The sequence below is a fragment of the Carcharhinus amblyrhynchos genome, chromosome 19, assembly GCF_965287045.1.
Source record: "Carcharhinus amblyrhynchos chromosome 19, sCarAmb.v2.hapA, whole genome shotgun sequence".
Lineage (NCBI taxonomy): Eukaryota > Metazoa > Chordata > Chondrichthyes > Carcharhiniformes > Carcharhinidae > Carcharhinus > Carcharhinus amblyrhynchos.
Window position 1 is genome coordinate 11,063,130 of NC_137342.1, and position 14,880 is coordinate 11,078,009.

At 43.3% G+C, this 14,880-nt stretch overlaps 1 protein-coding gene across 1 annotated transcript in view; it reads left to right on the forward strand.

Moving 5' to 3' along the window:
- The first annotated feature begins 8,415 nt into the window (after positions 1–8,415).
- Positions 8,416–14,880, forward strand: part of lmo3 (LIM domain only 3) — a 61,422-nt gene continuing 54,957 nt past the window's right edge. The window contains exons 1-2 of the mRNA XM_080207817.1: positions 8,416–8,497; positions 10,547–10,760. Of these exons, the coding sequence (XP_080063943.1) occupies positions 10,555–10,760 (206 nt within the window). The 5' untranslated portion in view covers positions 8,416–8,497; positions 10,547–10,554. The remainder of the gene's footprint in view (positions 8,498–10,546; positions 10,761–14,880) is intronic.

Genomic DNA, 14,880 nt, shown 5'->3' on the forward strand with positions numbered 1-14,880 from the left:
TAAAGGCATTTGGGTACATGCCGCTCACAGATGCCAGTCACTCATTGAAACATTTCAGTCAGACCGCATGGCTCAAACCTTCCCTCTCCTCCACCTGCATTGCTGGTTAAATGGATTTCCGGGGCTTCCAGAAACCTGGAAGCTAAAGGGAGGCAAAAACTGCTGGATGGTAAAGGAGGAAGGGCGTTTCCCCCGAGAATGACAGGAAGACCTGTCCCCTCCATTCAGTCAGTCCACTGCCGCTGATCAGAAGTCATGGTGGTACAGTGGTTAGCACTGCTGCCTCACAGCACCAGGGTCCTGGATTCGATTCCCTGTCTGTGCGGAGTCTGCACGTTCTCCCCGTGTTTTCGTGGGTTTCCTGACACAGTCCAAAAGACATGTTAGGTAGGTACATTGGCCATGCAATGTACCTGAACAGGCACTGGACTGTGGCGACTGGGGGATTTTCACAATAATTTTCACAACATTGCAGTATTAATGTAAGCCTACATTGTGACACTAATAAATAAACTTCAAACTTTTAAGTACTATGATCATAATCACTGAAACCCAGAATGTGGGTCTGGCCTAGTATCTCTTTGACCCCTTCCCACTATCATCTCACCAACCACCACCTCCCCCGCCACCCACTCCCCCCAGCCCCCCAAACTGCTCCTTGTGTAAACTGTTCTATAACCCCCTCATCCTAGACCTTGGAATCTCTATCCTACAATACAGGAGGCCTAGCTATTCTTGCATTGTGGTTTCTGGTGCAGAGAACCCACCACACGCCCCCAGGGATGGACACACACACACACACACACACACACACACACACACACACACACACACACACACACACACACACACACACACACACACACACACACACACACAGAGAGTCCTCTCTCCTCTTGAAAATCCCAACCCAGTAAAGATCAGGGTCTTGCATTGTTGTGTGTGTTGGTGTAAGATGTAAAATGTCAATGATGGCACTTACGTTGGGGAAAGCAAAAAAATGTGTTTGCTATTGAGATGTATGTAGCTAGGTTTGTAACAATACAAGTCTTCAGATAGAACTGTGCGCTGGAACTAGTTGACTCCTGAGACCTTTGCAGTGTGCGTCTGGATTGTCCCAACGTCCAAACATTTTAAGGTGCTGGTGATCTTTAGGGCTTCCGGCAAGAGTGGACTGTACAAATCAGTGAACGTTGTCCATGCAGCTTTCTTAAACCAGTTAGCATATCTCATATCATTGTGCTGTCCCTCAAATATGATTCCAAGGCAGCTTATGCACCTCTCCTCCATTACGTATAGATAGTCTACTTTCTTGTCATAGACCTTGAGCTTGGTGCAGCACTTGTTGTGCACTGCACATCTCCTGAGCCTCTCTATACCTGAGCTGACCTCTCCTCTTTCATCACAGTATTCCCACCAATGGTCATGACACAAAGCTTCTTTGAACCATGAATATACATCCATATTATTCATTTCCCTGTTGAAGTGACGAGGCTTTGAAATGTTTCTCTTTAATATACTCAATACAATCAGGACTCTTATATTCACTCTGATGCTCCCACAGAAGTTTTTATATTCTTCCACAGAAGGCGGACATCATTGGCTCAACCAGCATTTATTGCCTGTCCTTAATTGCCCTTGAGAAGGTGATGGTGAGCTGCCTTCTTGAAACACTGCAATCCCTGAGGTGTAGGCACACTCACAATGTTAAAGGAGGGACATTTAGGAATGCACCCAACAGCAGGGATAGAACAGTGACGCAGGGCCAAGAGTGCCATTCTCATTTCCAGTGCATAGGTTGATGCTGGTGAACCCTTGTAGCTTTGACCCCTTTGATCCAAAAAAATTAATTTCTTTATTACTACTTTGTAGCAATTTGATACAATGTACTAGGCCATTCAAGTTGCCATTAAAGAGCCAATCACATTGCTGTGGATCCACAGTCACCTGTAGGCCAAACAAGGACGGCAGATTTCCTTCTCTAAAGGATATTAGTGAATCAGATGGGGTTTTACATCAATTTTCAAATGGGGAGGCGATAGTATTATCTTTAGACTTTTAATCTAGAAACTCAGCTGTTGTTCTGATGATCCGGGTTTAAATCCCGGATGGTGGAATTTGAAGTCTATAAAAAAACTGGGATTAAAAGTTTACTGATGACCATGAAACCATTGTCGATTTTCGAAAAAACCCATTTGGATTTCTAATATCCTTAGGGAAGGAAATCTACCATCCTTACCTGGTCTGGCCTATATAGGACTCCAGAGCCACAGCAATGTGGTTGACTCTTAAATGCCCTCTGAACAAGAGTAACTAGGGATAAGAACATAAGAACATAAGAAATAGGAGCAGGAGTAGGCCATCTAGCCCTTCGAGCCTGCCCCGCCACTCAATAAGATCATGGCTGATCTGTCGTGGCTCAGTTCCACCTTCCCGCCCTCTCCCCATAACCCTTAATCCCCTCTCTTATCAAAAACCCATCAACCCGCGTCTTAAAAATATTTAGCGAGGCAGCCTCCACCACTTCAACGGGCAGAGAATTCCAGAGATTCACCACCCTTTGAATGAAGAAGTTCCTCCTCAACTCCGTTCTAAACAGCAATAAATTCTGGCCAGCCTTGTCCAACAAATGATTTTTTAAAAAATAATCATTTCATGGGTCTTCACTGTCCACAGGGATTGTGCCAGAGGACTGGAGAGTGGTGAATGTTGTTCCTCTGTTCAAGAAAGAAAATAGGAACGACCCTGGTAATTATAGGCCAGTTAGTCTTACTTTGGTGATTGGTAAGTTAATGGAAAAGGTCCTGAGGGACTGGATTTATGACCATTTGGAAAGATGCAGCTTAATCCTAGATAGTCAACACGGATTCATGAAGGGTAAATCTTGCCTCACAAGTTTGATTGAATTCTTTGAGGAGGTAACTAAGTGAGTAGATGAAGGTAGAGCAGTTGGTGTTGTATACATGGATTTTAGTAAGGTGTTTGATAGCGTTCCCCATGGTCGGCTCATGAAGAAATTAAGGAGGTGTAGGATAAAGGGAAATTTGGCTGATTGGATAAGTAACTGGCTATGAGTAACTAGAAGGCAGAGGGTGGTGATGGATGGAAAATTTCCAGACTGGAATCCAGTTACCAATGGTGTACCACAGGGATCAGTGCTGGGTCCTCTGCTATTTGTGATTTTTATTAATGACTTGGAGGAGGGGGCCGAAGGGTGGGTTAGTAAATTTGCTGATGACACCAAGATTGGTGGAGTAGTGGATGAGGTGGAGGGCTGTTGTAAGCTGCAAAGAGACATTGATAGGATGCAGAGCTGGGCTGAAAAATGGCAGATGGATTTTAACCCTGATAAGTGCGAGGTGATTCATTTTGGTGGAACAAATTTGAATGCAGATTACAGAGTTAACGATAGGGTTCTGAGGAATGTGGAGGAAAAGAGAGATCTTGGGGTTCATATCCACAGATCTCTGAGGGTTGCCACTCAAGTGGATGTGGACGTGAAGAAGACCTATAGCGTGTTAGTGTTTATTAACAGGGGGTTAGAGTTTAAGAGTCGTGGGGTTATGCTGCAACTGTACAGGACCTTGGTGAGACCACATTTGGAATATTGTGTGCAGTTCTGGTCACCTCACTATAAGAAGGATGTGGAAGCATTGGAGAGAGTGCAGAGGAGATTTACCAGGATACTGCCTGGTTTGGAGGATAGGTCTTACGAGGAAAGGTTGAGGGAGCTAGGGCTTTTCTCTTTAGAGCGGAGGAGGATGAGAGGCGACTTAATAGAGGTCTATAAGATGATGAGGGGGATAGATAGAGTGGACGTTCACTATAAGGTTCACGGTGGGAGATACAGGAGGGATGTCTGTGGTAGGTTCTTTACTCAGAGAGTGGTTGGGGTGTGGAATGGACTGCCTGCTGTGATAGTGGAGTCGGACACTTTAGGAACTTTCAAGCGGTCATTGGATAGGCGCATGGAACACACCAGAATGATAGGGAGTGGGATAGCTTGATCTTGGGTTTGGACAAAGCTCGGCACAACATTGAGGGCTGAAGGGCCTGTACTGTGCTGTACTCTTCTATTTTCTATGGTTGCAATTACTGAGTCTAGCTTTACATTCCAGTATTGTTAATTAAATTTAAATTCCACCATCTGCCACACTGGGATCTGAACCCAACATTCCCCATAGGGTTAGCCTGGACCTCTGGATAGTCCAGAGACATCACCACGACACCCCAGCCTCCCTCTTAAGTGCATAGTGCTATAGGGGTTCACCATTAATGACCCTGATAAGGCCTTAACCAGCAAAAAAAAACATGCATATGCCTCTAAATTTGACAAATCTGTTTTTGACAAGCCTGAATGTTCAGACCAGCAGACAATGGATATAGAGTTGCTTCATTCTGACTGAAATTTAACGTCACCAATTTTGTGATGTGCTATGACCTTTGCCTCCTTGGGGACTATCAAAGTTCTTTTGGAAAATTCTTTGACCACATCTTCCCTTTTGTTTGAGGGTGGGGGGGAAAGGTACACAATGAACCTTATCTATTAGTGAAAGGATTGTCAGTGCCAATCCAGGATTCTACAGTAGAGGAAATGTCTCCCTCTTTTAAGTGCAAAACCATAGCATTACCATCTCCCAAAGTGCTCTCTGTTTTAGGCTGCTTTCCTAATTAGCGGGATGATAACAGGCTTGCTGATTGGCATTATAAAAGCATTGGTTTGGCTTCATCTGTCCCAGGTGTGTGGTATTTTTTTTTTCCTTGCTGTTTCAGAGCAGCACCTCTCTCCTTCATTGCTCCTTAAAGTTTCTATCTGAGGAATTAAAACAGATTTTGGGGGAGAGGAAAAAAAAAGACATTAAAACAGAACTTCCCCTGCCAAGGCTGATCATTAGTGGCTTTTATCAGAAAGTACAAACTATACAAAGTTAGTTTATCTTTCCCTTTGTTATCGGAGTGGAATAGAAAGCAAGTGAACGGGAAGGGGAAAAAATGATGGAGCTCTGTCAGTGAACTGAATGTGCTATTAAAACTGGCGTCACTACAAAGGTTAGCAGATCTAACTGTCAATAGTATGAGCGAGTGGAGTCCGGTAAGGAAGGGAGGGAGGGAGGGAGGGGGGGAGGAAGGCAGGAAGAGAGGAGGGGGGGTGGGGGGGGCTTTGTGAGAAAGAGATACTTTGATATTTTGGAATGTTAGAAGGGTGAATGTGAAAAATTGGAGGTTGGGGATCTAATTACCCAACCGTAATTGGGGGCTGGGGAATAAGTTGCAGTCCTCTCAACTCACCACAGATCAATTATGTTAAGAGAACATCTGTAAGTAGAACTTAATGAGGTCCATTAGAGCAACATGTACAGCCTCCTCTAACAGTACTTGTCAGCTTCTTGGATGAGCTGAAGGAAGCTGCTAACTAGGGACCTGGTGAGGTGCTTAAATACTGGAGGAAAGGAGCTGGCCCACTCAGGTTTTGTGCTCAGCTAGAGAAGAGAGAGAGCGCGAGAGAGACAGACAGGTGGCCCTTTCATCCTTGCTGTCGCGGTTAGAAGGAACAAGTAACTGGTTCTGCCGTCATTCCCATGAAAAGAAATTTGCTCTCTTTCTGTCTTCCTTGGAAACTGAGGTGTTTTTTTTAAAAAAAAGAGGGGTGAAAAAACCCAACACTTAATTCTTGCCTCCACAACACCCTGTTGTCTATTATTTTTATTTGTGTGTGTATAGGATTTCTGTTTTTTTTATTAAGGAAGACCTCAAAACAACGCATTAGTGTGCAGCAGGGGGAAAAGTGAAAACGTGAACATTTTTTTTGTTTAACTCCCTCAGCAGTGATTTAATATAAGGTGAGTTGAATAATTGTCTTGTGCGGTACATTTTGATTTTCTTTTAAATGCTGGTAAAATAGGGGATTAGTGCATTATTTGATGAATGGGGGACCTTGTAATGGATTTTGGTTTTTTTTTGAGATACAGCTTGGGCTGGGACATTTTACAAGTAGGAAACAGACATCTCCTCTTAGTTTTTTTTTGAAAGGGGGTTTCTTGAGAGTCTTCAATTAAGCACTTAATTTACCCACTGTGAAAGGGGAAAAAAATGTTTGCCTAGTTAAAAAACAAGCTGCCAGTCTGATCCAGGGAATAAGTGCACAAATTCCTCTTTGAAAAAGTGGGGTGGGGGGGGGGGGTGTGTGATGGTGGGAGGAATTTTATGAAGGTTATGAATTGGTGTTTTTTTAATATCTGGAGAATATCAGCCGATGATTAAATTCCACCTCTTGTTCGCCAAATCACTTTGTGTGTACCAGTATTTCATCGCTGGTAATCACTGATGATCACATCTGTGCAATGTATTAAGTGGTGGGCCTCTTCAACTGTGGTTTGTGATGATTTTGTGAATTATTCATATGATTGTGAAGAATGGAAAGGGGGGGGGGGGAAGAAGAGAGAAATGCTATTTTCTGTCTTTTGACAAAAAAAAATCCCTGGAAATTGCATGATTGGGGAAGATAGCCCGCATTCAAATAATTTAATTCATGACAAAACCTAATTACTGTCAGGTAATACCCTGTCAGCTTTAATGCATTTCATCAGTTTATAATGAAAAGAAGAGCATTTTATGATCCATCTAATTATCATTACATTTTGTGTGTGGTGGGAAGGGGAGGAGGGGGAGAGAGAGAGACAAATGAATGACATGGAGCTGAATGTTAACTATTGATTCCTGTATGTTTTCTTATCAAATGTGATGGTGGCATTTTATTCCCCTCTCTCCGAAAGAATATATAATCGGAGGATTTTTTTTGGAGTGGGGGGCAGTTTGTCACAGGCGTGTGAGAAAGTGGTTCAATGTCTGCAACTCGCTTGGTGTTACTAAGAATCTATTGCCACGGTCTAAATACAGTACTAATTACTGGGAAATGATGTCACTGTCGGCAGAAGAATAATCCTATCATTTAATTAGTTGAATGACTCAAACAAAGATTTGCATAGATGCACTAATCAGTTACCATGAATTACAGAACAGTCATTGCGAGCGAGGGGTAGCAGATCATAGTTTTATTTTTAAAAAACTCATCTCGAATATAATTAATTTAATTGTTCTCATTATCTGTTCCATTTATTTTGTTGTCTTTCAATTTCCTTTCTCGCTGTACATTGGCGAACAAAAAGCATAGATATTTCATAGCAATTTGTAGATCGGGGTGAAAGGGTTTTTTGTGAAAGGGGAGGGGGGAAAACACCTCTTACTACACTTTTTTTGTGTTCGTCAAACGGTCAAATCAATAGGAAAGCGCTCATTAATCCGCAGTCTCTGGTACTGGAGGAACTCGGAGAGGTTCGTTCTGATGGCTTTACTGTTCTGTAAAGGGGAGTGTTGTGTGTGTGTGTGACTGCGTGTGGTTGTGGCTGCGAGCAAGGCTGGTTGTAAATGTCACCCATTGGGGGGAAATTGGCCATTGAGGCATGATCCATCCCATAGCTTGGACTCAGCGAGAGAAGCGTGTGTTTTTTTTAAAAAAAAACCCCTTCCCCAAGTACGGGGAGCGCTGCCGTGTGCTTTGACTGAGAGCTTTGTGTGTGCATTTCACAGCCGTGCTTCCTCGCTAATAATTGAATGACCTTTTACTGCATTGTGTCTCGCTGGCGAAGGATTGAATTTGTAGATGATGAAGCTGAATTCGTTTAGGACAATTCTCATAAGCTGATAGGTAAGTTGTCCTCCATCACTCGGCGCTGGGAAAGGTTACGCTGCAGATACCCAGACACCTGTGGCTGAGTTGCGCCCAACTCGATTACTAGCAGCTCCTTAAGGACCTCATTATCTTAAACTTTAAGTGCATTCCGGACCCTTCTAGTGTTTTGACCTTGTATTTGGAAGGAAGTACGCGCCGTTACCCTGAGCATTTGGAGTCGGTTTCTTTTTCATGTTTAATAGGGACGGTAAGTGACTGTGTCTTCCCCCCCCCCCAGCTGTGTGTATATATATTTTTCTCTGATTCGAACTTGTTTTTTTTCCGCGAGTGTGGAGTAGTTACGGCATGTGTGCTTAAGTTGATTTGTCTGCTAGTTAACATTGTCTGGGGTGTCATTTTTAAGTTGAGACACAGGAGGTCTTGCTATTGTAAAGCAGCACCAGGGGAATGGGGTGGATAGAGATTTAAAGCGGAAATTTTGGGTTTTTCTTTCTCTTCCCATCCCCCTCCCTCACCACCACCGCCCCGCCGGGGGGGGGGGGGGGGGGGAGAAACTCGCATGTGGCTGTGTCACTGGCATACAGTCGCCGCATGCATACACACAGAATTGGGTCTGTAAGTGGCAGCTTGGTAGTGGAAAGTGCGCTGTGTTAATGCAGTGTGTGTGTGTGGGGGGGACAATGAGCGTCCGCGGCTGTCCCTACACCCTGCCCGCTGGCAGCCCACCTCCTTCGGGGGAGGAATTGCTAACCGGGGCCCCTTCAACGTCAACCCGGTAGACGGAGGGGGGAAAAAAGGAAAGTTTTGGTAAGATTGCAAACCGTGTCCTTTCTAGAGCTTGTTGGGTTTGGGAGTCGAAACGTGAACGGCTCTCAAGACAGAGCCTCTAATTTCTTTTACAATGTCTATTTTTCTTGTATTTAGCAGCGTGGCGCTTTCTGCTACTTAGTCTTTTCTGAAAGATGTCCTTTTTTTATTCCGGCAATTAACGTTGTCAGGTTTTAAATTGCCACCTTCCGTCTGTATCTTGAGGAAAGGATGTTAGCGCCTAGATTGGGCATGTTAACGGGAAAAGTGGGGTTTTCTCTCTCTGTTTTGTATGCTGGTTGCATCAGAAATTGGGCTTTGCTGTTGTAAATCTCTCATTGGCCTTTGCCAAGCACCAGCACTTTGCTGCCATGGAAACTGTAATTAAACTGATAAGAGTGGAAAAATGTCAGTATCTCTCAGCCTTACAGCTGCATCTGAGGAGAGAGAGAGGGAATCAAATTGGTTCCCAGCTCCACTGTTTAAAAAGCTTTTTTTTTACACCCCCCCCCCCTCTAAGGAAGAACTGGGGACATTTATTTGCATTGTTGTCTAGGGTTAGCCCTGAGCCGCCGGAGGACAAGAGCGAGAAACGGTTCTTGATCTCAGCTTTCAGCGTTTTTCTCTTTTTTAAAAAAAAATCTTTTGTTTGCCATCCCTCGGCGACCTAATGCCTCTGTTTTGTATATTGGCAAAACCCTTTTTTAAATTTGTCTCAGCGATTTCCCCACCCCCCCAAAAAAAAAGCTGTGGGACTCAACTCCCAATCCGCCCAAATCCATCCCCTGGTGCAAGCTATTTTAACAATCCGCTTGGGAACCGCTATGAAACAATATATTCTGGGGAATGGGAACTCCTTACTAATCCAGTGGCTGGTAATGAGTTTCGACACTTTTTCTCTCTCTCTCTCGTTCTCCCCTCTTCTCCTCTTCTCTACCCCCCCCCTTCTCTTTCTCCCCTGTTGTTAACTACTGAGGCTGTTTCTTGGGGGGGGGGGGGGGGTGCCGTGGTACTAGGGTAAGAGAATGGAGGAAGTCAACCGTGGACACTCGTTCACAACGAAATCCAAGCAATTTAACTGGCCACAGTCTGAATGCAATGAAGTAGCTCTAACCATTACTCAATGTAAACACTGTGGTCCGTGCCTAACCCTTCATTTAGAAGTTCTGCTTTCTCTCAGATGGATATTTGTGTGGGGCTCATTGAAAAGGATGGTGATTGGGGGGGGGGGGGGGGGGGGAGGGAGGGGGAAAGAGGACAATGTGGCAATTGCAGTTTTGATCTGATCTCTCGCTAATGGGCTCTTTAGAGCTTTTTTTTCTCTACCATATAATGGACATCTTTTGAGCATGCCTGTCTGTAAAGATCTCAATGCGACTTGGGGAAGCGCATTTCCTACTGAGGCAAGTAGGAAATTAAATCACTTCTGCACACCCCCTCCCCTTTAAAAAGAGTTTCGACTCAAAAACATACTGACCTGGGAGGAAAGCTAGATCAACTCTCTGGAAAACGGGCGGCCAATTGGGCTTCGATGCGGTAAGGTGGAGTGAAATTCAAGTTTTTGAGGATGGGGATTAGGTGTGACTTCTCCTGAGCAGAGGTTCAAGTCCCGTTACTGTCGCTCCAATCGGTCGGATGACTTTTGTATGCGAACGAGTCATGTCTCCTGTAATGCCACATGGAAAGAAAATTGCCTCTTGCCGGAAGAATTGGGGGTGGGGGGGGGGGGTAGTCGGAACAATATAAAACCCTGAATGGACCTCCCGCTAGGAGACCACAATTACAGTTGCCCTCCCCCCCGGTGTAGGGGTACTGCGCTCCCTCTCTTCCTCAGGAACCGACAGGCGTGGAAATAAGACAGGACACACAGCAGCATTTTATGGTTTTGCCTACTTCATACAGAACATTGTCTAGATGGAAATTGAATATTCAATTGATTAGCTTAACGCTGCAGGCTAGAAGCGCGCACACACTCACCACTCTGCTGTCAGTAACTGATCTTTCTCTCCCCCCCTCTACCTGTTCTCTCTCTCTCTCTCTCTCGCCTAGGTATACAAATGCTCTCAGCCCAGCCAGACACCAAGCCGAAGGGTTGTGCTGGCTGCAACCGGAAGATTAAGGACCGCTACCTGCTCAAGGCGTTGGATAAGTACTGGCATGAGGACTGCCTGAAATGTGCCTGCTGTGACTGCCGCCTGGGCGAGGTGGGCTCAACGCTGTACACCAAGGCGAACCTCATCCTCTGCCGTCGAGACTATCTGAGGTATGGAGTGCTCTCTTGGGGGGGGGGGGGGGGGCGGTGGAGGTTGGGGAGGGCAGGGCACAGAGGAACCATGAACCGAAAGAGAAGGTGCTGGGAAAATCTCAGCAGGTCTGGCAGCATCTGTAAAAAGGAGGGGAACAAGAGCTGAGGTTTCCAGTCCAGATGCCCCTTCGTCAACGCTAAAAGGCTTAACCTTAGAAACCTCCCTGGGCTGGTTTCATTCATTCATTTCCTGTTTGGGGGCACATTCGTGGCTTTGGAATGATAGGACACTCTACAATCTGTGATCGCCAATCCTGTAAATGATTGAATAGGGTGAGGAAGCTGCTGATTTTGTTTTTAGTGGTGTCTGATTTCACCCCTAGGAATTAACCCTACATTAATTAAAAAACCGATATGTATTTTTCCTACCTTTTTTTAATACTGTTTTCCTCCTCTATCCTCTTCTTTCTCTTCCCCCCCCCCCAAAAAAAAAACCCCGGTCCATTCAGAACATCAAAACCATCTAAAGTAATACGCAGTCTATCGGAAGGTGTCTTTATTCAAGTAATCTGTACTGAGTTCCCCCCTACAATCCTTGGCCGTTGCGAAGTTGGATAGAGGAGTTAAAACGTTGACTTGAGGAAAATGAGTGAGAAGTTATTTGTTTTCGGATATGTTATGTAAATATACAGGTCGCAGCCCTTCGCAGTATTTAAAACTTAAACACAAGGCTGCGGAGATGAAGTAACCTTGGCTACAGTGGAACTTTTTAAAATTGATTTTTATTTTTTCAATGAAATTCTGCAGCACTTGGTAACTTTAGCCTCCAAAGCTACTGCGCTGCCCTCTAGAGGCTGTTCCCTCCTTCAAAAAATCGACTGCGTGAAAAAATGTTTTTTTTAGTCGTTCATCAGCGGGCCACTGTTTGTGCCTCCCCTTGTGCTCTCCAGGTAGAAAAGTGGTGGGTTTTTTTCCTGGGGGCGGTTTGGATATAGAATATTTCTTATTTTTTTCTTTAAAAATAATATGGGGCACAGGTGGATGATCCATGATCTGCTTGGATGGTGGAGCAGCAGGCTCGAAGGGATTTTTTTTGTTTCTTCTGCTCCTAATTCCCATCTTGTGTTTGCCACATTACATAAAGTGATGTGCTTAAAAGCGACACTTTTTAAGACAAAGTTGCGCAGAATGGTGCTTTCTCTCTGCTTTTAGAGCAAAAAGCCACTGAACACATTTTAGGGGACTTAAGGGGGGGGTAACTCTAGGTCACATGCAGTCCATCTGGGTTCTGAGTGGCGGACACAAGGTTGTCACATTCTGCAGATTCCTGTCCGTGTAACTTTTTTATTCTGCCTAGTATGACTGAAGTAATATGGATATAAAGTAAGTGTGCACTGAACAGAACTGTAAATATTTTTGTTTCTATTATTTGACATTGATATTAAGCATTTTCTGCAACTCATTATGAAATATTGGGTGTGTATTTAATCTTGTAGGGTCGTGGTTAATAAACGAGCTCAAGCATCAATATTGCAGTTCTGAGATGGAGGGTCACTCTAGTCTAGTTTGCCCATCGCTGACTCAATGCATTGAACTTGGTTTTCCTTCTGATGTCTTGGAATTACTTTTCAAAACTAACAGTTGATGTATTTAAGTCACAATTCCTTGTTGGTTCAGAATAATATCGGTTGAGCATCTGGATTTCTTTGCTATTTGCCCATTCTTGCCTTGATTTTTGCACTTCATCTTCTAGTAGATGAGGCCTGGGCAGACTGAAGCACAATTTGGTCTGCTGCAGTGTTGTGAATATTTCCCTCACCCTCCCCATAACAGTTGTGCATGGGACTTGTTTTCACTGCCCCCACCCTGTAAACTAGATCATTTTAACTTGCAGTTATAGGTGGAGTTGCAGCAAAATAACTAGCCGGTATTTGGTAGGGGAAATAGTTGATACGTGACTGTAGTGGAGGTATCGTGGCTTAGATGCGTATTCTGGTTTAGCAGCAAGGCCATGACAAAGGCCGTTACTTTTAATCCATTACTGAAAATAAGTGGCCAATTGTTGCACCAATTTCCTTTTGCTCGCAATAACTGCACAATGTTTATATCCTCTTCTGTACATCTCATTTTAGTCATGATGTGACTCTGAAATTAGTGGGGAAATGTATGGGTAATTGTTAAAGATAACCAACAATTGCTCTGGAAACCTTTCAGATAATAACTTTGTATTTGACTTTTTAAAATCAAACGAACTGTCCTTTAATGTATAAGCAGGCTGATCATTTCACATTCCAAGGTTGTGTATTGATCTCTCAGCTTTTTAGTAAAACTGTAGAGATGTCTTCAATGTGCGCTTTGTTTATTGAGAATAGAGCATGTCATTTGGTTTGTCGTTTTATGGTCTGTCTCAAAATGACTTTTTTGAATTTGATATGTTAAACTAGCAATGAGGGACAAAAAAAAGTCTGACGCCTTTTATAACTCCGTGCCGTCTGAATATTTAATGTTTAACTTTGAAACTTGGCTACTCCGAATTCTGCTCAAAATCTAAGAGGGTTAAATTTATCATTGCGCTTTCTAGTAGACAAAATTTTAAATCTTGAAGAAAAGTAAATGGGGATCAGATCTGGATGATGTGAGCCTATAAATCCCCACTTGTCGTATGTAGGCCTATTTTATTACCATTCTAGTACCAGCATCCAAAAAAACCTTTTGTGGCTGTCGGCTATAGACAAGCATTGAGGAATATTTTTCTCAAGAGTCAGATGCAGTACAATAAGTGTCTGAATTGAATAAATTAATTGGAACTGACCCAATCTGAGTCCATTCAAGTAGTTGATTTAGCTTGGCATTGGTAATTAAGACTGTACATTGGAATTTGCAGAAAATGGGAATTTTTTTAGCTGCGTGTTTGTAAATTGGGAGGAATTCTGAATTTATTTTCAACCATTAGCTGAAGCGAAACGCCTTTTGTTATAGTCCGGTTTGTCGCCAAGTGGTATTCATTCTATTCAACCTCTGTTTTGCTGTATATTGTCCAGTGAAAATAGTGTAAACTCTGCATTGTCATAACTGTGAAGATGTCCCACATCATTTAAATTTCCAAATTGGAATGTTTGCTTTCAAATTAGATGCTTTTAGGTCATATTCTACTGTAATATTTGCAACATTTGTTTGTACTTAAAATACTTGCGCTTTCTCCCTCAATGCCAACTCCTGAATTTAAAATTGAAACAGCATTCTATTTTCACTGGCAGGAAGTCAAATGGCCATTGTTGTCTCATTTGGGATTTTTGTATCAAAGACGGTACTCGGTAATGCTTTATTTGCACAGCATACTTGTTATATATCCAGGATAAATAATGTATTGAAGGAGGATGACTCCAAGTGAAAGGAAATATTTTAATACTTGGCATCCAATGTTTAAATGGCCATTGAGCCAATTTTGACCCCTCTTGAATGAAACCAATGTTAATGTTTGCATTGGAAACCTCTATTGCTAAGTGGCAGCATTGCTTGAAGTGTACATCAGATGCTCAGCACAGCTATATCGAATGTAGATCAGGATTGGAAGATGGATGACGCATATCCCAAAACCATTTCTGTTATCCAAGTCAAAAGTGGCACGTGCAGAATAAATCTGAATTTGACAAGTCATCCAATAAGTGTAGTTTGAAGCAGTCAACATACTGCAGTTATTTTTAAACTGCAATAGCCCTCAAACTTTCCAGGTAAACTTGGTTAAAGCTGGAAATTCCAATTTCCCAAATGTCTGAAGCTACTCTAAATTTTTTGGCTTTTCAATCTATCTACCTTCAAATTAACAATTCCTTGCTCCCTCTCCCCCCCCAACAGATCTTAATGTGTTCTTCTTCTGTTAGAATTTGATATGCAGTATATTTATTTTGATTGCCATGTTGACTGCAATCCACACTGACCTTGTTCCAAGAGACCTCTGACTTTCATGACCTGTGTACTGACCTCTTGTTTTAACCAGGTTTTATGTATCCTCATAATTATGTAACACCTTGCATTTACCATGGATAACATAGTGGTTAGCACTGCTACCTCACTGCTAAAGGCCTGGGTTCAATTCCAGTCTTGGGCCACTTGCAGAGTTTGCATGCTGTTCCCATAT